The 23565-nt window shown below is 35.4% G+C and overlaps 6 protein-coding genes across 8 annotated transcripts in view; 3 read left to right on the plus strand and 3 right to left on the minus strand.

Annotated features, from left to right (window-relative positions):
- Nucleotides 1-7587: 7587 nt before the first annotated feature.
- LOC104811478 (protein DETOXIFICATION 50) lies at nucleotides 7588-9311 on the minus strand. The gene has a single exon (XM_010538181.2). The coding sequence runs from the start codon at nucleotides 9272-9274 to the stop codon at nucleotides 7736-7738; it is 1539 nt and encodes a 512-aa protein (XP_010536483.1). The 5' UTR covers nucleotides 9275-9311; the 3' UTR covers nucleotides 7588-7735.
- Nucleotides 9312-14942: 5631 nt separating this feature from the next.
- On the minus strand, nucleotides 14943-15570 carry LOC104811479 (LOB domain-containing protein 24-like). The gene is made up of 2 exons (XM_010538182.2): nucleotides 15399-15570; nucleotides 14943-15265 (listed from the first exon to the last, which is right to left on the minus strand). Exons 1-2 carry the CDS (start codon nucleotides 15552-15554, stop codon nucleotides 15056-15058), a joined length of 366 nt encoding a protein of 121 aa, XP_010536484.1. The 5' UTR covers nucleotides 15555-15570; the 3' UTR covers nucleotides 14943-15055.
- A 95-nt stretch (nucleotides 15571-15665) lies between these two features.
- LOC104811480 (traB domain-containing protein) lies at nucleotides 15666-17710 on the minus strand. 3 transcript variants are annotated; one of them, XM_010538185.2, is made up of 7 exons: nucleotides 17231-17704; nucleotides 16834-16949; nucleotides 16676-16764; nucleotides 16503-16577; nucleotides 16327-16434; nucleotides 16147-16248; nucleotides 15666-16069 (listed from the first exon to the last, which is right to left on the minus strand). In XM_010538185.2, the coding sequence occupies exons 1-7, from the start codon at nucleotides 17617-17619 to the stop codon at nucleotides 15791-15793; spliced, it is 1158 nt and encodes a 385-aa protein (XP_010536487.1). In that variant the 5' UTR covers nucleotides 17620-17704; the 3' UTR covers nucleotides 15666-15790. The 3 variants fall into 3 exon arrangements, with proteins under 3 accessions (XP_010536487.1, XP_010536486.1, XP_010536485.1); XM_010538184.2 differs by having other exon boundaries at nucleotides 16147-16242; nucleotides 16676-16949; nucleotides 17231-17710; XM_010538183.2 differs by having other exon boundaries at nucleotides 16676-16949; nucleotides 17231-17707.
- Nucleotides 17711-19274: 1564 nt separating this feature from the next.
- LOC109116603 (ethylene-responsive transcription factor ERF025) lies at nucleotides 19275-20152 on the plus strand. The gene is made up of 2 exons (XM_019202347.1): nucleotides 19275-19365; nucleotides 19430-20152. Exons 1-2 carry the CDS (start codon nucleotides 19275-19277, stop codon nucleotides 19957-19959), a joined length of 621 nt encoding a protein of 206 aa, XP_019057892.1. The 3' UTR covers nucleotides 19960-20152.
- A 936-nt stretch (nucleotides 20153-21088) lies between these two features.
- Nucleotides 21089-21680, plus strand: LOC104811481 (ethylene-responsive transcription factor ERF025). Its single transcript, XM_019202392.1, has one exon. The coding sequence runs from the start codon at nucleotides 21089-21091 to the stop codon at nucleotides 21485-21487; it is 399 nt and encodes a 132-aa protein (XP_019057937.1). The 3' UTR covers nucleotides 21488-21680.
- Nucleotides 21681-23001: 1321 nt separating this feature from the next.
- Nucleotides 23002-23565, plus strand: part of LOC104811482 (dehydration-responsive element-binding protein 1D) — a 1096-nt gene continuing 532 nt past the window's right edge. The window contains exon 1 of the mRNA XM_010538187.2: nucleotides 23002-23560. Within this exon, the coding sequence (XP_010536489.1) occupies nucleotides 23117-23560 (444 nt within the window). The 5' untranslated portion in view covers nucleotides 23002-23116. The remainder of the gene's footprint in view (nucleotides 23561-23565) is intronic.

The following is a 23565-nucleotide window of genomic DNA, read 5'->3' on the forward strand; positions in this document are numbered from 1 at the left end:
GTTTGGGCACCTTAATTTCGGGCTGCCCCCCTCGCATGAAGGAAGGGAGAAATGCGACCTTTCACGTTTATGAGAGGACTGCGACTAATTAAAATTGAAATATGGAGAGTTGAACAATTGCGACCATTGAAGCTCGGCAAAGGACCAAACTGAACAATCTCTGTTTCTGTTCCGCTGTCTTGTCTCCTTCAAGCCTGCCATTCTCCACATTATCTTCAACGTATAAGAAATACATATATGTATATATATGTGTGTGTATATATATATAACCATGCATATGGGAGTAATCAAACCATGGATACAAACAATTATAATTATGGATCGTCCATTTTTTTTAAAAAAAAATTAGCATTGCAAGCACTAATGGACAGCTAGATAAATGATAAGCTCCCACCTAGGAGAATAGTTTTGTAGATCTTACGGGTTATAGGAGGCTAGGATACTGTTTTTCTATATCATATTGAATGACTTATAATCGTATGTCTTATGTATTTATTTACTTTTAGTCCGCTGCAAAAAAAACAACCAAATGATGACGTAAAATTTGCGTCACTAATGGACGATTTTGCGTCATCCTCTAAAGGGTGAACGCAACAGCGTCACCAATCGCATCGTCACCATTTGCGATTTCGTCACAAAGCGTCACCATTTAGTGACGCAACGTGCGTCACTAATTTGTGACGCAATTGCGTAACAATAAGCGTCACTAATATGTGACGCGAATGCGTCACCGACGTTGCGTCACCAAATAGTAACGATTTGCGTCACCAAATGCGTCACTAAATAGTGACGACGCTTCGTCACTATTTGCGTCACTATATAGTGATGCAGTTGTGTCACCAGCTGCGTCACTAAATAGTTACGCAAATGCGTCACTAAATGGTGATGCATTTGTGTCATTATATTGCGTCACCCTGTAAAAAAATAAAATATATAGTAACGAAATTGCGTCACTACAGTATTCAAATTAATGACGCAATTTCGTCACCAAATATATAGTGACGAAATTGCTTCACGAATTCGGAATGACGAAACTGCGTCACCAAAAGGGTGACGTAAGGGTGACGAAATTTCCGTGCGTCATTTGGCGACGCAGTTTTGCGTCATCATTTGGTGACGATACCCATTTCGTCACTAAATCATCACTAAATAGTGATGCTTTGGTGACGATTTTGTTGCGTCATTTTTTGCATCACAAAATCGTCACCCTTTTGGTGACGTAACTTCTGCGTCACTTTTTGCATCACCATTCTCGTGTTTTCCTGTAGTGGTCAAACAATATGATAATACACTAAATATACTATGCATTGTTTTAACAATAGGTATACCATACATCTATCTAGAGGTGGACGTTTCGTGACGATTTTAGCGGTTTGATTCGAAAACGGTTTATTCGGTATTAAATTTATACCAAATTAGTATCGTATATTATTCGGTTCGGTTCGATTCTGATTTCGATACGATACTTTTATCACATAAAAACGTCGTTATTACTATTTTAATATTAGTAAAAATAAATCATGAGTATCTTATTTTATATTTGCACAATAAGATCCCGAAGACAATATTTTAAATTTAATTTGGTTCGAGGACCATAAAAATCATATTCGCTTAAACAAATTCGTAAAATGGTTACGTTTTAGATTCAGGCTTTTCGGGATGCTCTAAAGCCAATACAACAACAAAATCACTTGATTAATTAGTCAAATGATCAGTTTAAATTTATTTATTTTATGTTTCTTTTGTTCCTCAGTCGCTGTTTAAGGAGACAAAATCCCTCTGAATCTTGCAATTAAGGTATAAATGCATGTGATTACATCTTAATTAATCAAATTCAAGTGTGTGTGTGTGTGTGTGTCTGTCTATATATATATCAGTCCCAAATTATTGTTGCACCATTCAAAATTATTACAGTTTAAAAATAACATTTAACCCCCAAATTATCAGAACGATTAAAAGTCACATAAATATTAAATATAATTAATTATTATAAGGTCCCAATTATTTCCGGTAATGATTATTAACTGCTGAATAACATTGAATTAGAGAGGATCCATATATTGATTCGTTGGACTATAAATAATATCAATTAATATCACAATGTTAGTGATCGTCTATACATACACCGCTTCTTCATACAGTGTGCATGTGTATACGCATGTCCACATGCATACACATGTACATATACGTACTATACTATGTACTTGTGTATGGTCATAGACTTATTAATAAATCAGTTCCTCGTCATCCGTGAAAAAGAAAACTTGCATTTTCCGCATACAATTAGGGGCAATCGTTGATTATTTTAAGTTTGAATTTTAAAATTTTACAAAATTTACATTATATTCAGGTTTAATTATAATTCAATAATTATTTAAAATATTTATTTTAAAAATTATTTTTATTCTTTATATTTAATTAAGGTTGCGTTGAATTTGGTTTTAAAAATATTATATAATTCAGTTTTTAGATCATATTATATGTATTTTAATAAACATTATTATTGGCCACCAAAGTTAGCCAACCATTTCATACATTTTCATAGAACATTAAATTATTGGCTCTCCGATCCTAGGAAGATTGCACAATCGTAAATATTGGAATTTAAGAAGTCAATTTGCATTTTTGTTTAACTATTACTACTATATTATATTATGAGTGATTTCAGGCATTGTGCTTCCTGCCTATCTTTCTTATATGATTCTTCTAAATAAATAAATAAATTATTTTACCAATAAATAAATCTTATTAATAACCTTTTAAATGGGTACGAATCTCAATCTAGTACAAATCCCTTGTCCCTTACATATATCTTTATTATGATACCGATTTTAATAAAAACGAGATGTGGTTAGTGTACTTTGAGATTCTCCTGAGACCAGAGGTGGATCGACACTTAAATCGTATAGATTTCGATTTTTAAATGAACATATGTCTGTGAATGAAATTAACTCTCCAGTTTTATTTTTTTTAATAAAAATATAATGTCCTTTTTATTGAATGAAACATGCCATTGCAAGATCATATATTATATATCGATCATCGATGGAATTTTATATAAAATTATGGCATATAATATTATGCATGGCATTTCTCTTAAAACAAATTGAAAACCGACCAAACCGCTCGAATTTTGTTTTTATCACAAACACACACACATGTATATATTTATATATTGCAATCTTTTTTCCCGCCAGCTCGATTAATCCGTTGTAAATTATCGGTTTTAACTGCAAGAATCCGAAAATTCGCAAGATTTCGTCCGTTATTCACAGTGGCATGAACTTGGTCCTTCTTTCAGGAATCGACCACCGACCATTGTCGGTTTTTCTTGTGAAGAATACTTCGGATTGAATCATGTTATTGATCCAATTTCCATGGCCATGCAAGTGGGGGGGACTGAAGCAAACTGTCACCAAGATGTACTTTAATGTTCCACTTGTTATGATACAAGTTCCGAAGTAGATCTTCTTGTCTAAATCCCAAAACGGTTCCAAGGAAGATTATGCGGTTTGAAATTGAAAAGGTTTTTTTTTAAATTTAATACGCCGAAAAATAAAAATAAAAATAGAAGACTTGTTCTGGTCGATTTTGAATATTACACGTTTATCAACTTGGTATTAAAACTAGTTCGCCTTTTTTTGTTTCTTTTGTTGAATTTTAATGAATTCTTAATGTCTATGGTATTAAATGAACAAAGCTGTAACCATCTAACGACATCGTAGCTCACGCTCGTGATTTATATATATATATATATATATATATATATTATGTATGTATGATGCATGCTTGTAAAAGAACCACGAGCATGAATCATGCTCTCCATAGAGCAGAGATTCAAGCGTTAAATTTTTGAACGATAAAGTTTTGTATTATACAACATATAAAAGTATTAAAAATAAATTATATATTTCTCAAGATGTGTGATAAATAAAATAACGTTTTTTGTCTTTTATTTATAGTCACGCGAACTTGTCTCTTATATATATATGATTATTGTATGTTACTAGATCCATATTTTATAGGTTTGAAATCACCATATAAGATAGGTACGAAGACTTTCTTAGTGCATCCGTGGGCAGTGGAGTGATGCATGATGCATCTAGACTACAAGCTATTATTATTATCATCATCGTCATCATCATCATCGTCATCATCATCATCGTCATCATTATTATTATTACAAACACATGTATATTAAGGAATTTCAAATGCAAACAGCTTTAGTTCAACTATATCTCGTAGAAAACCGGAGAAGTTCGGATGAATATTCCTCCCCACATTTGGATTTGAAGAAGGAATAAAAACATGCTTTGAGATTTTTGTTGATGTATGTATTTGTGCATGTATTATGTACAGACTATACCGTACTTGATCATTTTCTTAGTTTTGTTTTAGTAATGGGTAATGTACAATAACTAAATGGAACATGTATATATATATATCATTTCCGATATATATATATATATATGTATGATCATTCAAACGTCTAAACAACGTCTAACGTGCATGGTTTGGTTTGCATGCATGCAATGCGCGCGCGGCGACATATTTGTCCATCGTATCCGCATGTACAAAATTATGAAAAAATTTGAAATCCGGACCCCGAACCAAATGCGTAACCATAGTCAAAACAATTTTATTACTTGAGCTCAACTTTAAAATGTTTGGGCTGCCCCCCTCGCATGAAGGAAGGGAGAAATGCGACCTTTCATGTTTATGAGAATTGAAATATGGAGAGTTGAACACTTGCGACCATTGACGCTCGGCAAAGGACCAAACTGAACAATCTCTGTTTCTGTTCCGCTGTCTTGTCTCCTTCAAACAATTGCGATCATTGTATCGTATATTATTCGGTTCGATTCGATTCTGATTTCGATACGATACTTTTATCACATAAATATGTCATTATTAGTATTTAATATTAGTAAAAATAAATCATGAGTATCTTATTTTATATTTGCACAATAAGATCCCGAAGACAATATTTTAAATTTAATTTGGTTCGAGGACCATAAAAATCATATTCGCTTAAACAAATTCGTAAAATGGTTACGTTTTAGATTCAGGCTTTTCGGGATGCTCTAAAGCCAATACAACAACAAAATCACTTGATTAATTAGTCAAATGATCAGTTTAAATTTATTTATTTTATGTTTCTTTTGTTCCTCAGTCCCTGTTTAAGGAGACAAATCCCTCTGATGCCTGCAATTAAGGTATAATAAATGCATGTGATTACAGCTTAATTAATCAAATTCAAGTGTGTCTGTGTGTGTGCATATCTGTCTATATATATATATATATCAGTCCCGAATTATTGTTGCACCATTCAAAATTATTACAGTTTAAAAATAGCATTTAACCCCCAAATTATCAGAACGATTAAAAGTCACATAAATATTAAATATAATTAATTATTATAAGGTCCCAATTATTTCCGGTAATGATTATTAACTGCTGAATAACATTGAATTAGAGGATCCATATATTGATTCGTTGGACTATAAATAATATCAATTAATATCACAATGTTACTGATCGTCTATACATACACCGATGTGTATAGGCATGTCCACATGCATACACATGTACACATACGTACTACACTATGTACTTGTGTATGGTCATAGACTTATTAATAAATCAGTTCCTCGTCATCCGTGAAAAAGAAAACTTGCATTTTCCGCATACAATTAGGGGCAATCGTTGATTATTTTAAGTTTGAATTTTAAAATTTTACAAAATTTACATTATATTCAGGTTTAATTATAATTCAATAATTATTTAAAATATTTATTTTAAAAATTATTTTTATTCTTTATATTTAATTAAGGTTGCGTTGAATTTGGTTTTAAAAATATTATATAATTCAGTTTTTAGATCATATTATATGTATTTTAATAAACATTATTATTGGCCACCAAAGTTAGCCAACCATTTCATACATTTTCATAGAACATTAAATTATTGGCTCTCCGATCCTAGGAAGATTGCACAATCGTAAATATTGGAATTTAAGAAGTCAATTTGCATTTTTGTTTAACTATTACTACTATATTATATTATGAGTGATTTCAGGCATTGTGCTTCCTGCCTATCTTTCTTATATGATTCTTCTAAATAAATAAATAAATTATTTTACCAATAAATAAATCTTATTAATAACCTTTTAAATGGGTACGAATCTCAATCTAGTACAAATCCCTTGTCCCTTACATATATCTTTATTATGATACCGATTTTAATAAAAACGAGATGTGGTTAGTGTACTTTGAGATTCTCCTGAGACCAGAGGTGGATCGACACTTAAATCGTATAGATTTCGATTTTTAAATGAACATATGTCTGTGAATGAAATTAACTCTCCAGTTTTATTTTTTTTAATAAAAATATAATGTCCTTTTTATTGAATGAAACATGCCATTGCAAGATCATATATTATATATACATGATTTTGTTTATCAATATTCTCCAATATTTAAGGTATAGAAATTTTCTAATGTATATATATGGTTGGTATGTATGCTCCACTTATATAAACCCTAAACACATTGGCTATGTTTCAAAGGCAAAAGAAAAAAAAAATCAATGGAACATAAATTACGATGCCACCGATATAAGCAACACGTTATACTTGTACCAACAAATTTTTATATCGATCATCGATGGAATTTTATATAAAATTATGGCATATAATATTATGCATGGCATTTCTCTTAAAACAAATTGAAAAATCGTTTAAATGCGAGAACGTTATAAAAAAAAAAAATCATACTAAATAACAAGTACAAGTGCAACTAGAACTGTGGAATAGGGTCACATAAATTTTAGGATTACTTTTAAAATTTTAATTCATATTAGTATTAATTATACATAATTATAAAAACAATAAAGGAAAAATTCAATTTAGAAAATATTTTTACATTTATTATTTCTTTTGAAAAGTATTACTCCAACAAAATATTTTAGATATAATTATTATACATTATTATTAATAAAAAAAATTAAAAAAATATATAAAATTAAGTACACTTCAAAATTTATTTTTATCATAAACTTATTAATAATTCAATTTTAAATTTAATCTTTAAATTAATTTCATAATTCCTAAAATATATTAATAATAAATTAAAAAATTTATTTTAAAATTTTAAAATATATTATATTTATAATAATAACTCTAAATTTATGGATTCATTTGAAAAAATAATTATTATCATTAATATGCAAAAATATTACATAATTTATTTATTATCATTAAATAATTTTTATGATATAAACTAATAATTTTTTGAAATCATTACATAATTTTAAAATTAATATTTTATTATATAAAATTATAAATTTTTATATTATTAAATAATTTATATTTATAAATTATAATTTTTATTAATTAAATTTTATAAATGCATAGGGTCCAAAACGTTTGAGATATAGTAGCTTATAATGATCAGTGTTTATTTAGAATTCGAGGACATTTCATGATTTTTCCACTCCCATCAACAGAATTTGTAGAGAAAATTAAAATAAAAATGTAATAAACTAAACTAATAATGAAATATCAGTGGACTTGGAACTTTCCCTTCCATTTATGTTACACTTGCACCACATGCATTAGTGCTGCTAACACCAAATTCCTCTGATTAAAATTCACTCTCTCTCATATTTACAATAATTCCCCAAAATTCCAACCCGAAAAATTAAAATTAAAAAATCAAACAGAGAAAATAAACACTCAATAGGGTCCAAAAGAAGAATCTTTCTCCAGCAGTCCCTCCTCCACATCTCCGCCATTAGCAGAGGCCGTGAGCTCCTTCGACCTCTCGGCCTCCACGTGCCAATCCGTACGGCACGTGACGACCATCATGGCCACCACGCATGAGCCCTGCGCGGCCAGCATCCCCAGCCAGAGTCCCCTGAATCCGAACCCTAACCCGAATGCCAACGCCGCCGCCACCGGCATCCCCACCCCGTAGAACGCTGCCAGGTTAACGTTGGCTCCGACCTTTGGCCTGGCCGAGCCCCTCAAGACGCCGCATCCCGTCGTCTGAGGGCAGTTCCCTAGCTCGCACAGTCCGATTATCGGAAGCGCCATTGAAGTCAACGCGATTATCTCTTCGTCGTCCGTGAACAGCCTTGCCCAGATGTTCCTCACCGTTAAAGTGAACGATAAGGCAGTGAAGCCGAGGATGATGCTTATTCCTATGCCGACAATAGCGGATCTTTTCGCCTTTTCAGGCTCGTCAGAGCCCAGCTCGTTCCCGACGCGAGTGGAGACGCCGAAGCTCAGAGAAGACGGGAAAATGTAGATGAGAGAGGTCGTTTGGATGAGAATCCCCATTGAAGCAATGGTGGATTTAGGGTTTAGGAGAAACCCACATAGCAATATCATTATCTCGTAGCACCACCACTCGAGGCAGACCGATACGCAACTGGGTATTGCCAGGCTTAGAAGCTTTGTCCAACCCGCGAAAGAATCATCGGAAAAACCTCGGAAAGTCTCCTCCTTTCGGATGTCGGAGAACATAACGTAGAGGAGAATCAACGCGACGATGTTGAAGTTTGTCCATACGCCGCCCAAGGCGACGCCTTTGCTGCCCAGTTCGAGGTACGAGACGAGGAAGAAGTTGATGGGCACGTGAAGGACGACGGCCACAGCCGCGCAGACAGATAAAGGAAGAGTCTTGGCTTGAGTCCGGAGATAAGCCCTCAAAGGGTGCAGGAAAGACTGAGCCAACAGGTCAGGGATCGAGTACAGGAGAAACGATCGAGCCTCGGAGGCAAGAGCAGCGTCTTGGCCCAAGAACTCGAGGATGGTCTTTATGTTGAACCAGAGGAGGGAGATGGGAAGAGAGGAGAGGAGGAGGAGAAGGATGGTTCGACGGAGAGCGAGGTCGAGGAGGCTATGCCGTTTGGCGCCAAAAGCTTGGGAGCAGATGGGTTCCATGCCCATTGCTAAGCCAGAGAGAACAGAATAACCGGTGATGTTGGCGAAGCCGAGGGCGAGGGAGCCGCCGGCGAGGGAGGAATCGCCGAGACGGCCGAGGAAGAGAGTGGAGACTAAGGAGCGAGAGTAGAGGAGAAGACCCGTTAGGACCATTGGGACCGATATCTTCGCAATGGCGATGGCTTCTTTCGTCTCTGCAGCCAGACCATTTCGAACAGAAGAAGAAAAGGAGTATTCCTCTGTTCTTTGTTGTTTTTGTGAGCTCTTGGGGACTATGAATTGTTTCTTGAGGCTTTGTCCTTCTCTCGATTGCTTTGGATTGCACATTTTATTGCTTTTCTCTTTCGAAATCGAGAGAGAGAGAGAGAGAGGTTTTGGAGGTGTGAAGAATGCCATGGCAGTGGCCTTTATATAGGAGTGGCCAAAGAGAGTCGTACACACACACACACACACACATATATATATATATATATATAGATATATTTACATATGCATGCCTTGCCGTTTAAGGAAATATCTAAATATTGAATCTATGTTACTCGACGGTGGAATCCAATACACACACATATATATATATATAGTATTTACATCTAAACATATAGAGTGGTTTTATCTTTTATTTTTATTCAAATAACTAAACTTTTATCTATAAAGTTAGGAATAGAATACTTAGATTCTATAAATATTATAAAAATCTAAATGGAATTAAACTATTATGTTTCTCCGACAAATAACATTTTTTTTTGTTTGAAGATTTTCATAACTACAATTTAAATTTGTTTGTGTGCGCAATGAGAAATGAGAAGTTAAATTAAAGATCATAATCTCGAGTTATGGTCTATGGAATAAAACAAACCAGAAAAATGCAAATCTAAAACCATTACCCGAAATAAAATATTTTGATTAGGTGGAATCAATTTGCATGTATTTAAGATTAATAATGCCAAAAGACTATTATAAGCAGGACACGCTTTACACGCACAAATCCCTAATTATTTATATATTTAAAATACAACATACGGTTGAAAATTTCTAGAAAAAAATAATTTTTTATTATTCCAATGGCAAGACTTTGCCATATCAAACAGAAAATTTCTACTTTAATTGATCATATTTTAGGCGATATAATAATCAGTCCATATAACCAAAGCGTGATGTGATTTTCAGCATGAAAAATTAGTATAATTACAAAAACCATTGAGGAATGGGTCAAATTTTGAAATGGGTTTTGAACCTAAAATAGAAAAAGTGCTAATTATATATATATATATATATATTCAAAGTCTTACGTTTACACTTACGTGGATCCCACAAACTGAAGAATAGTCAACCAGAAGCTGCCAAGTGGACAGAATTGGTGAAGACGAGTGGATGAGTCAGCAAAGTGCGAACCCCACCTCTCAGTTTTGAGATTTTATTATTTTAACATTTTTATTTTCCTATATATATTTTTTTGTTGGGTGTGACACAACTCCTTGTCTTGATTGGGACATACAAAACATATGGGTGTAAACCATTCTCTAAATATATTATGTATGTGAAAATTATGTAAGAAACATTCACTAATATTTTTTTTTGTTTTGATATAAGTTTTTCAAAAAAAAAAAATTTATCTGGTGTTATCTATAATATTTCGTTTTATCCTTCATTAGTCATTATTTTTTTCTAAAATTTTATTGGATGAAAACCATATAGATTTAAGTTGTTTGGAGACGACAGATTTATTTTTCCTGTTTGATTCCTCGTCTCCATTTTTTTATTTAATCGATCTCAATTTTATCCTCGACAATATTTGATTATACTGTTGTTTTTATCCTCGACAATACATCAAGATACTATACAAATATTATTTTTAAAGAAAAGTTTATTATTTTAAAGAGTTTCTTAGAAAAATGGAGCTGACGTTTAATTTCGTTTTCTATAATAATGGGATATATCTAATAGAAATATAATAACAATAATACCTAAATGTCACGATAGATTTGTATAATGACCCAAAGCACCGCCTTTTGCGATGAGAAATGTTATCTTGTGGAGAAATTAATTAACGTTAGTGTATGGGTCAATACGTCAATCGAAATATTCCAATCCGGTTGCCAAGTCGAGTTCTAACATATACTATGTTGAATATAAATTTGATTTTCATTGGTGCATGCATTTTGCAGGCATTCTCCAACTCGTTTTAGTTCGTACAAGAGTTTTTCTAATATTTTTATAAAGAATTCTAAGATCTATACGACTAATACGTCGAAAATTATGACGACCCATGAGTCATGGCTAAACGTGTATATATATATATATATATATATATATATATATATTGCACACTGGTTTGCCCTTTTTATGTACTTGTGCAAAAATGCTTTTGATCAAAGTTATAAAAAGTCTTAATTAGGGTTGATATCATTGCTTCGGGTTCGACTGAATACGGAAATTGATCTACCTGGTTTCCTTCTTAACCCAACAAGTTTGAGATGGAGGTATCCAACTTATGTAGTTCAGTTGGTGAAATTGGGACGCAAAATTTAATTATCAGATGATTACGAATAAATTCAAATGTGATAATAAATATTTAAAATATTCGCCAAATTAGAAACAATTTGAAAAGCATGTAGACGTCTTATGAAAAGATTAGCATTTGCTAAATGCATTGGATATATCGCACATTGAGAGAAATTCTTGTATGATTTTCACCATGCTTTTCACGGTTTTTGTGATGCTTTCGTTTTTTCCCTTTCGGCTTGTTCACACATACGATACCTATATCTCCTTATATTCATCATTTCGTTTTCTTTGACCTACATTCATAGCGGACCTTAGAATAATATAAACCCATTTCTTTGGATTAAAATCCCAATTAAAATATATCAAAAGCATGTAAAACGATATGCTCATCATATATAGTAGATGCGTCACAACTTCGATAATCAAGAACACACCCTAAGATTTCCTTTCTACTAAGAAAAAGACAAGACAAACATCTTCATCATCAAACCCATAAGAAAAGCCATTCACTCTCTCTTTACATCATATACATATACATACATACAATATATATGCATACATGTATGTACAAGTGTAGACGTTTTAGAAGAGAAAAAAGTCAAAAGAGGGAAGCGATATTGTTGGAGGAAAAGCAACAAAAGAGGGAGAAAACGGGAAGTTGGAGACGAAAGAACGATGCGCATACGTACGTTCCGACGTCATCCAAAGCCATGCATATCTCTTTGTATAACTTGGAACTTGATGATAGTGAACTCCATTGATCGATCAAAACCTCTGTCCATTCACATTTTGATTAATTAGCTCATTCATATATAGAATTATTCCAAAACTGATTCACCAATATCCATCATGACTGATATATATATATATATATATACCACAATTGATTATATGTCATGCCCCCCTTGTGTTTCTATCTCTCTTACATTACATCTGTATGAACGGACCATTATCTAAAAACCCTACTCTTTGTTAAAGGACAAAGAGACGATGATACACATACGGTTGAAGAACAAACATATGACATAGTTCGGACAAGCAAGGTGACGAAGCTTGGACGAACCGAGACACACACACATAGCCGAGAGATAGCACACGAAGGACCAAGAGACACTGACTAATTACCTTATTTGGAATTGCTGCCAAACAGATGAACGTATTCCACACGTGGCAAGCACATAGAGCAGAACTTGAATAGATAAGGGAACATATGACCGTTTGAAGATGCATTACAATAGCCGAGAGATAGCACACGAAGGACCAAGAGACACTGACTAATTACCTTATTTGGAATTGCTGCCAAACAGATGAACGTATTCCACACGTGGCAAGCACATAGAGCAGAACTTGAATAGATAAGGGAACATATGATCGTTTGAAGATGCATTACAGGAGGTTAATTTACCAAAAATATGCACCAAGATTCAACAATATTCTTGGGCAGATTGAGTTTACGTTAACCAAGGCAACTACACTCATATATTGCTTTATTTGTCTAAACATTATTTCTTTCCTTAGTTTTCTGATTCTGTAGCCATAATTTCGTCCCTTCTTATAAATGTATCATCTCTATATAATATGTAAAAACTCTCTTATGAAATATACCGAAGAAATAAAACGTGTTCTTTCTTTGTTTCGCTTCACAAAAGCTTCTAACTTATTTCATGTTCGATTCTATCAAATTACCGTAGAAATCTTCACTCTTGTCTTTCCCTCAAACTCTTTTTCCCTAACTTCCACATGCTCCTTCCAAAAAAGCGGTCTTTTGCTTTCCCATTCTCCTAATGTTATATTAATATTTATTTATTTAATATATTCTTTTTTAATTGACTACGGGATGTCTTGAACGACGTTAAACTATAAACCAACACCTTTAAATCTTGTATATTCATCAAGAAGCGGTACAACATTGTTGTCAAAGATTACTCCATTTCCAGAGTAGGATTTGAATCTTGTTCTCTAGTTAAAAGACGAAAATATAAAATTATCTAAACCAACTTTTGAGGTTTAATATTTTTTTCCTTTCCTCTTCTAGACAGAAAATATGTTTTATTTATTGCCTCTCTTTACCATTATTATATATATATATATATATGCAAACAGGCCTTTTAAACCTCTGGATTGGCACATCTCAACTTTTTTTTTATTTGGTTTTTTGTTTTTAAGTATATATATATATAAAAAGGGACAGAACATCAGCTCCAAGCATGAAGCCACACGTAAACAAAACAAGAAAATTCGTACCAAAGTATCTGCAAATCCGTACAAGTTAAGCATTCAAACTAATGGGTTCAAAGAGAGAGTTTACTTACTAAAAAAAAGAACATGCCAATTGAACTAACTAACATTCGGAACAAAACTACAACATAGAACAGTCTTAAAGAGAAACTCCCACCACAACTACAAAAGACCCTCCAATGATTCACACGTGATTTTGAATACGAATTTACAATTGTATCATACAAAATCATATATAATTTCCACCCGAAATTACGAATCCATAAAAATCAAAACTTGCAAAATTCAAGATCTTGACCAAAAGTAACCACATAATCACATGCGAGAAGCTTAGAGTTTGGAACAAATCATCAACGAAAACAAATAAATAATCCCAAAATTTTACCGTTTTCCTTGAAAGAAGTTAGAAAATTCTCCTGCAGATTCGCCCCCCAAGAGGTCAAAAAGAAAAAAAATACTTATTTTTAAAATAAATTTTTAGTTTTTATTATTTCGTATTCGATTTTTGTAAAGATATATCCAAAATAGCCCATTAGTTTCGACTTATTTAAAAATCAACCCCGCATCTTTAAAGGCGATTTGCATTTGGGCCTACTTAAACGTGGGCCTTTTATGGGCCGGAAAAATGTGACATACTAAAAAAGGGTTTCCTTATGGGCCTTGAGAGATTTAAAATACTTTTTTTGAGTTTTAACTAAGGTACATGATTAATTTTTAATGTTATCATGAATTTACACATATTGCTTAATTTTTATTATGATCTAATGATCAATTTTAACTCATATTAACCGTAGAAATTAAAATAAAATCGAAACCCTTGATACACAATAAAAATCGCAGACATTTGAACTATCCAAAATACCGGATCATATTTGATTTGATTTATTTCTATAAATATTGAGAATTGCATTTACATATTCAAGATGGAAAGTGAAAAAAGCAAAAAGTAGAAAGTGTAAGTAAAGATGACAATCACTATGAAATATCTATAAGATGAAATTCATATGCAAAAATATGGAAATATTTTTATCAGCGGCAAACCAAAAACAAAATGAGGACGTAAAACTATAATTTTGTTACGAAGAAGAATTAAAATTTTATATTTAAACGCACAACACAAAAATGAAATATTTTGTCGTAATTTTTGTCCATTGATATATTATATACTCCTATTTACTTTTTTTTACTACATTCGTTTTGGACTAAAAAAAATAAAGGAAAACCTGATAGAATAGAACGAGAAATGTTATTATTTATTATTTTAGTATACACTGATGTGATCACATCATAACAAATAATATATCATAGCAACTTTATTATATCTGATAGGTAGAGGGTCCATGGAATAGAAGTTAACCGGTGCGATTACATGAGAGTGGAATCCGGTTTAGTGGTGTCGGTTTGAAGAAGAGCAATCTCAACCCTGGTTTTGGTTAAGAGGTTTTCGGTTATCTGAATCTGGTTTTGTAATAATGATATAATCCCAACACAACCGTAAACCGGATCTTCCGCTCTACATTGTGCCTCGAAATACAAAGCTTCTGCCGCTTCGGCTCTTGCATAACGTGGAAGTTCCTGATCAAATTATACAATCCAAAACTTGTTTAGAAACTCTTTTTGATAATTAATTTAATAACTTATGTAATACATGTTTTAGAATATATATATATATATATATATGTATATATTAAAATGAAATAATAATAACCTGAAGCATCTTGGCGACATTGCTTGCGCCATAAATTTTATGGACAAGTGAGAATTTTTCAGGATTGTTTGGAGGGAAATAAGGTGAGAAAATGCAATCTTGAGGGCATCTTCTTCTTAGATACTTGCATGCAGCACATCTTTTGGTAGAATTCATGGAAGATTTAGAAAGAGGCAGAGGCAAAGATTTTCCAGAATCTTTAGAGATTAAAAAAATCTAAAGATGGATTACGTGCATATATACAAATAGTTATTTCCTTAAGACAGATTTTCCCAACGGCTACTTCTTGTTCATGTCTGGAATTGAGGAGAGTTTTATGGAAACCTGATTGTTTCCCATTTTTGTACAAACCCATTGGCAAGAAGAAGAGGAATGTTACCATTAGGATGTAATCAAGGAGGGTTTTGGCTGGTCATAAACCTAATGTAAAGTTGATACAATTCCCACAGCAAGAACCCTAACACGGTGTCTCTGGCCAGGCTCTTGGCCGCTCGTTGAAGCCAACCGTCGTCGTCGGAAGTGTTTCTCCCGACCAGATCCCTGAACCGGAGATCGCCTAAATCCGTTTCCAACGCGTAGATTACGCCGTTCAAATGCCCTTTTCCGATCACACCCACCACTTTCTTTGATCTGTTCACCGCCTTGCTTCTCTTCAGCGACCACGCAATATACTGAGGTATATATACACGTTCCTTAATCTATTATCGGATAGAAGAAAGGGCGAGAGAGATATAGATCGATCACTTACGGTGTCTCTTTCGTGTATCAGAGGCTGTAAGAGCGACGGGTATGAGAAACTTAGCCGTTCGTAGAGCTGAAAACTGCTGTTGCTTTCTTCGGTTCTCTGCTCCTGCGAAAACGTAATAGCCAATGCCCTCCTCGGAAATTTCTAGAGTTTGAAGAATCGGAAATCGGGAAAGAAACCAACCTTAAGCTCGGTTTGGGATAAATTGGATGAAGATGCGATTCCCCGAGTCACAGCTGCAACCAGATTAAGCTTCTCTGACCACTTGAGAGAGTTCCAAGCCCTCTGGAGCTGCAGTCATGTCCACCATTTTTAATACTGTTTAACTAATGTAATGAAATCGACACAAGACAACTTACTGTTATTTCGATCGGTCTGTCTCCCAGAACAAGCTGTGCACCGACTTCCTCAGACGCCTTCCGAGCAGCACGAAACTGCAACAAGAAATGCCAGACACCGAATCACATACATATGGTTATCAATGCCTAAACACAAGCATTGGACCGATATCTTTGATTGATTTCTCGAGTACCTCATCGCCAAAAGGGCGGCCAGAATCGGAAGATAGTTTGGAAGAGAATAATGCCAACAGAAGCCGCAATGCCAGCGCGGTTTCGCCTCCTAAAGATCCAGAGAATGATTCCGAAATTGTGATAGAGAAACATGACATTGATCGAACCCTTTTCTTACCCAAGTTTAAGCTCCGGCCAACTGCACCGAGAAAACCGGTTCCGGTCAAGGAGAACATTCCGGACCGCATGTTTTGGTCGACTTCTCCGACACTGGAAGTGTACATAATCCCAGCTCTGCAACATTCCCTGTCACTCTTATATGCTTAAAGTCTAGTGGAATTCATTCTCATGGCAGAGCCCTTTGAAGAATTGGGTATTGTTTGTCATTGAAAGTTCTAGATATAGGGTTGGATGGCTTTTCAGTAACCCTAATTGTCTTTCGGTGCAACAAACAAAATCGAATCTTTTGTCCTGAAATTGATAAAGATCTCGACTTTATCCGACGGGCAGAACTAAAATCTCAACCTCTCGATGTTATTGTACTCAAATACTGAGAGAGAAAAAACTGGACTTTCCTGCTTCGACAGAGCTCGACCACGACATTGTCTGGTTTTACCGTGCGGACTACGCGTTCGACGTCGGCAGCGGACTCCGGCGAGATATGGTCGGTGCCCACTAGCCAAATCGCCTCCGGTTCGACAAAATCCTTCCGCCAAGCCGGAACCGGACCGAACCGGCGCTTCTCGACCAGGACAAGGGTGCCATTGTCGGCGAGGTCGAGAAGCTCCGGGAAAGCAACTGCGATGGCGGCGCGTGACTCCGATGCGATCTCCGACCGGAAGTCGAAGTCCGGCGGCGGAGGTCGAACGGAGGCGCAGATGGGTCTGAGAAGCTTGAGTCTGAAATCGTTGGGATTTGAGGGAGAGAGAGGGAAGCTTGGTGATGGATTAAGGAAGAGTTTCATGGATGGACAGAGAGGTTATGGAAATTTTAAGAAGCAGAGGAGATTGTTTCTTCAGAGATTTTCAATTGGTGATAATTTATTTATTTTTTGTTTTATTTTTTTTTTTCGGATAACGAAAAGGCCACGTTAGAGAGAGGAGATCAACCATTTATTTCGAATATTTCATTTACCATAATTCCTCGCATAGTTTTTCTCCGTTTTCATGAATTCACCATAATCTATATAATTATATAACGATAAAAAGTTTAAACGTGTCTATGAAATAAAACGATAATATTTCAAATTAAAACATACTTTAGATGAATTATGTATTTTTAAAGAGTTTTTTTTGTTATAATTTAAAAATATATATATACGAAATCCTTAAAATTTTTAAAATAGCTTTTTTTTACGTTTTGAAAAAAATGTTACAAACGTATCATTTACTATGTTTGTGAAGCTAAGAACTCTAAATCATATAATAATTCCATATATACAACAAATATGATGCGGAGGTAAGTGAAGAACAGTGGAATCACGCGACACTAATATATTTAAGATTAAAAAAATACTAATTAAACAGTAATTATTATAATTAATTAATTGGGGACTGCAAAAATACTAGCATAAGGTGACAAAAGAAAATAAATAAGAAAAAAACAAACACAGAGAGAAATATTGCATGTGAAGAGGCCAAGTTAGAAACAAAAACATGTCGACCAAAAGGACCGGAAGTTGTCCAAGGCTGGTTATGTTTAAGGTACCGTGACAAAGGGGTCCTCTGAAAATTGATCTCATATGAAAATATTCGTAATTATTTTTCTATTCCTTGATTTTGTGTAATTGATACGATGGTACAATATTTTCATGAATCCCAACGAACTATATGATATGCATTAATATATATGTATATATATATATATTGAAGTATCATATCGTGTGTGAATCATTTCATTTTATGACCAGCCAGGCTGACTTTGGTTAGTGGTAAACATGACTCGTAAAATTATATCTTCTTATTTGTTTTTTTCTTCTTGGCTTCAAATTGATTTTGTTTAATTAATTTCTTATAACCCTCAAAAAGGCCAAATATAGGGGGGGGGGTCCATATTATTAATTATTATTCATTACGACCAGCTCATTATTATCTTTAGAATCTTTATTTTAAAATAATCGGGCTAAGTACGTGTGTGATCCGCAGCCTCACCTTTTTTCCCCTTCTTGACTAAAAAAATCATTGGCAAATTATATTATATTTATCAGATAATATTATTATACGATCAATTAATGTATCGTAATCGAATGATAATATTCCAAATAATTCGCTAAAAACACTTTGTCAGATCCAGGCATGTGTTAAACAAATGGGTTTAAAATATTTCTAATCCAATGTCCGTTGGTCGACGTCGAAAAAGAGATTCGACTCCATTATATAATATATATATATATAATATATAAATAATTTTTACAAAATAATTCATTTTCTGGATAATGCGTTTTTGAAATGACAAATTGCATTAAATCAACCCCAGGAACAGTAATTTATTTCCCATGAAAAAGTATCTATTGCGAATTTCCCACGGATTCATATATATATATATATATATTATATCCGCAAACACACAATCCACTGATAAACAACAGAACAGAACTCAAGAACTCGGTTCTTGAAGTTCATGGAGAGCAACAATCCTCCGACCGACGATGCCAAGAATCCTAAACCCGAAACGACAGAGCATCGCACGACGAATACGACACCGTTTCAGGGTTCAGCATCGTTGCCGGAGCCTCTGACTCCGGGAGAGTCTCCGGCTTCACCGTCTTCTCCGAGGGGGAGCGAGCGTTTCAGGCAGGCATCCTGTCTATAGGGGAATACGCTTGCGGAATGGAAAATGGGTCTCCGAGATCCGGGAGCCACGCAAAACGACTCGCATATGGCTCGGGACGTACCCCATGGCCGAGATGGCGGGCGCGGCCTATGACGTGGCGGCTCTTGCCCTCAAGGGCTCGGTGGATGCCTCCCTCAACTTCCCCGGCCTGGCTTCGTCCTATCCGACACCTGCTTCCACCTCGGCCGCAGACATTCGCGACGCTGCGGCTAGAGCCGCGGAGATTAAGAACCAGAACCAGAACCCGGATCCGAGGCCGGACCCAGACCCGGTTTCAGACGAACCGGGTCGACCCGAGAGCGAGGAACCGGGTTCTACGGAGTTCGTGGACGAGGAAGAGTTGCTGAATATGCCGAATTTGCTGACGGATATGGCGGAGGGGATGCTGATGAGTCCCCCGAGAATGCACGCGCCGCCGCGTGATGACTCGCCGGAGGTTCATGAAGGTGACTGTCTATGGAGTTACAAGTGAAGCAATCTATGGGGTTTTCTTTTTTTAATTTGGCCGTCCGGATTGTTGTTTTTTGGGGTATTGGTCAACCCTTTAAATGAAATACGTACTAAAATGGCAAATGGGTTATTAAAAAATTATTAATTAGGATTATATTCGGTATTGTATGGCACTGCACAATCTCCATCTATTAAAAATAAATCCATTTCAGGAACACTAAACGTTGAATGTTATTTTATACGTGTGGTGATAATTGGAAATAAAACTATCCGTCATATTAAATTCTTGGAATTAAAAATACGAGGGTTGGAGTTAAAATTATTGAATAGTGAATTAATTTTATTTGTTGACAAATTGTTCAGTATGAAAACGGACTTACAGTTTTAATTCACTGTCGAGAAATTACGAGGGGGTTATGTGGGTCCCGCCTTTGGTCAAAGAAGCGCGTGGTGGCGAAACTGAAAAAAACGCGGGTGGGACGCCACCTGTCCCCTTCCCCTTACTTCCCGCGCATAGCAGTTGGGATACTAACTGTCAAACCTTGAAACGGAGTGACGTCACTCCCCTCCGCTTTGCGTCGTTTTCACAAAAAAAAAATCATTTTTATACATTCAACGTTATTAATGACCTTTCGAATCGTATATTATAGAAAATTAAGGAATCAATGTAATTTATGTGGTTTATAGACTTAAGTATGTGAAATGAAAAGTTTTGAACTAAAATGAATTAAGGGACCTAATAAATTGAAATTCTTAGAGTTAAAAAACTTTAAAATCATGAAATAAAAAATATTTGAATTGAATTAACTTTGAATCGTATATATTTTTTTTAATAGAATTCGATTAAATATTTCTAACCATTGAGACACTTGGAATATAAGGTGAGTCTTGACCATGCATTAGAATGGGGATGATTTAATGATTGAGAGGATTTGTTTATATATTTATGTCGGCATCAATTGCATGTTTCTACCTATCAGATTTATCAAATATAGATAATTTATTTCGCACGTTAACTCGCTTTCATAGCTTCCATCTCAAAACGAGGATTTAACGAAATATTCGATTCAACATGAAAAATAAAAGAATTTGAACGTAAATGAAAACGACAACGGGATTGATCCTATATATATATATATACCGTGGCCGAGATGGCGGGCGCGGCCTATGACGTGGCGGCTCTTGCCCTCAAGGGCTCGGTGGATGCCTCCCTCAACTTCCCCGGCCTGGCTTCGTCCTATCCGACACCTGCTTCCACCTCGGCCGCAGACATTCGCGACGCTGCGGCTAGAGCCGCGGAGATTAAGAACCAGAACCAGAACCCGGATCCGAGGCCGGACCCAGACCCGGTTTCAGACGAACCGGGTCGACCCGAGAGCGAGGAACCGGGTTCTACGGAGTTCGTGGACGAGGAAGAGTTGCTGAATATGCCGAATTTGCTGACGGATATGGCGGAGGGGATGCTGATGAGTCCCCCGAGAATGCACGCGCCGCCGCGTGATGACTCGCCGGAGGTTCATGAAGGTGACTGTCTATGGAGTTACAAGTGAAGCAATCTATGGGGTTTTCTTTTTTTAATTTGGCCGTCCGGATTGTTGTTTTTTGGGGTATTGGTCAACCCTTTAAATGAAATACGTACTAAAATGGCAAATGGGTTATTAAAAAATTATTAATTAGGATTATATTCGGTATTGTATGGCACTGCACAATCTCCATCTATTAAAAATAAATCCATTTCAGGAACACTAAACGTTGAATGTTATTTTATACGTGTGGTGATAATTGGAAATAAAACTATCCGTCATATTAAATTCTTGGAATTAAAAATACGAGGGTTGGAGTTAAAATTATTGAATAGTGAATTAATTTTATTTGTTGACAAATTGTTCAGTATGAAAACGGACTTACAGTTTTAATTCACTGTCGAGAAATTACGAGGGGGTTATGTGGGTCCCGCCTTTGGTCAAAGAAGCGCGTGGTGGCGAAACTGAAAAAAACGCGGGTGGGACGCCACCTGTCCCCTTCCCCTTACTTCCCGCGCATAGCAGTTGGGATACTAACTGTCAAACCTTGAAACGGAGTGACGTCACTCCCCTCCGCTTTGCGTCGTTTTCACAAAAAAAAAATCATTTTTATACATTCAACGTTATTAATGACCTTTCGAATCGTATATTATAGAAAATTAAGGAATCAATGTAATTTATGTGGTTTATAGACTTAAGTATGTGAAATGAAAAGTTTTGAACTAAAATGAATTAAGGGACCTAATAAATTGAAATTCTTAGAGTTAAAAAACTTTAAAATCATGAAATAAAAAATATTTGAATTGAATTAACTTTGAATCGTATATATTTTTTTTAATAGAATTCGATTAAATATTTCTAACCATTGAGACACTTGGAATATAAGGTGAGTCTTGACCATGCATTAGAATGGGGATGATTTAATGATTGAGAGGATTTGTTTATATATTTATGTCGGCATCAATTGCATGTTTCTACCTATCAGATTTATCAAATATAGATAATTTATTTCGCACGTTAACTCGCTTTCATAGCTTCCATCTCAAAACGAGGATTTAACGAAATATTCGATTCAACATGAAAAATAAAAGAATTTGAACGTAAATGAAAACGACAACGGGATTGATCCTATATATATATATATAAGGTAAAAGTTTAAATCAATAAATATTCTAGTATTGTTATATTAAATTTATAAATACTCGGAAAGTGAAATCTCTCGAAACGCAGCTGAAGACAGCTCCACTAGTGAAAGGAAAAGAGTCAAAAGACACGTGTCAGCCAGCCACTGAGTTGCGACACCAACTTGGATATATAAAAAAACCGCTTTGAAAGAAACGAAACAGCACGTCTTCATAGATAAACCGTGGGAAGTCCCAGCTTAGCTGTCCACTTGTCACTCCCACAAACTCCGTGTTCTCTGTTCTGTTTCCTCAAATGTCCACTCCCCCTCGTATCTTTCCATGAATCCACCCTCCTATATATATATATATATATATCACTCTAACAATCTTTTAATTCCATAAAGTTCGTGCCTTTTGAATCTTTTGATCTTTTTTCCTTATCCAGTTTTCATAAGATTCTGCAGATATATATATATGTTCTGTCTTTGATCGATAAAGACATTATCCATTTTTCAGGGGAAAAAACCCAGAAATGGAGCAGTCTGTTCATATGAATCCGTTTTCTTCGTCTTCTGACCCGTTTCTCTCCGGGTCGGGTCACGGGTCTCCGGTTTCCGACACTGGGTCGTCATCCTGTCCGATGCTCGCGGCGAGCTGTCCGAAGAAACGAGCTGGTCGGAAGAAGTTTCGGGAGACTCGGCATCCCATCTACAGAGGAGTTCGCCGGAGAGATTCCGACAAGTGGGTCTGCGAGGTGAGGGAGCCCAACAAGAAGTCGAGGATTTGGCTCGGGACTTTTCCGACGGCTGAGATGGCGGCGCGTGCACACGACGTCGCCGCCATCGCCCTCCGCGGCCGCCACGGGGCCTGCCTTAACTTCGCCGACTCGGCCTGGCGGCTCAGGATCCCGGAGACGACCTCCGCCAAGGATATCCAGAAGGCAGCGGCCGAAGCCGCGGAGGCGTGCCACTCTGACCCGGC

Source organism: Tarenaya hassleriana, unplaced genomic scaffold, assembly GCF_000463585.1.
Source record: "Tarenaya hassleriana unplaced genomic scaffold, ASM46358v1 Cleome2, whole genome shotgun sequence".
Lineage (NCBI taxonomy): Eukaryota > Viridiplantae > Streptophyta > Magnoliopsida > Brassicales > Cleomaceae > Tarenaya > Tarenaya hassleriana.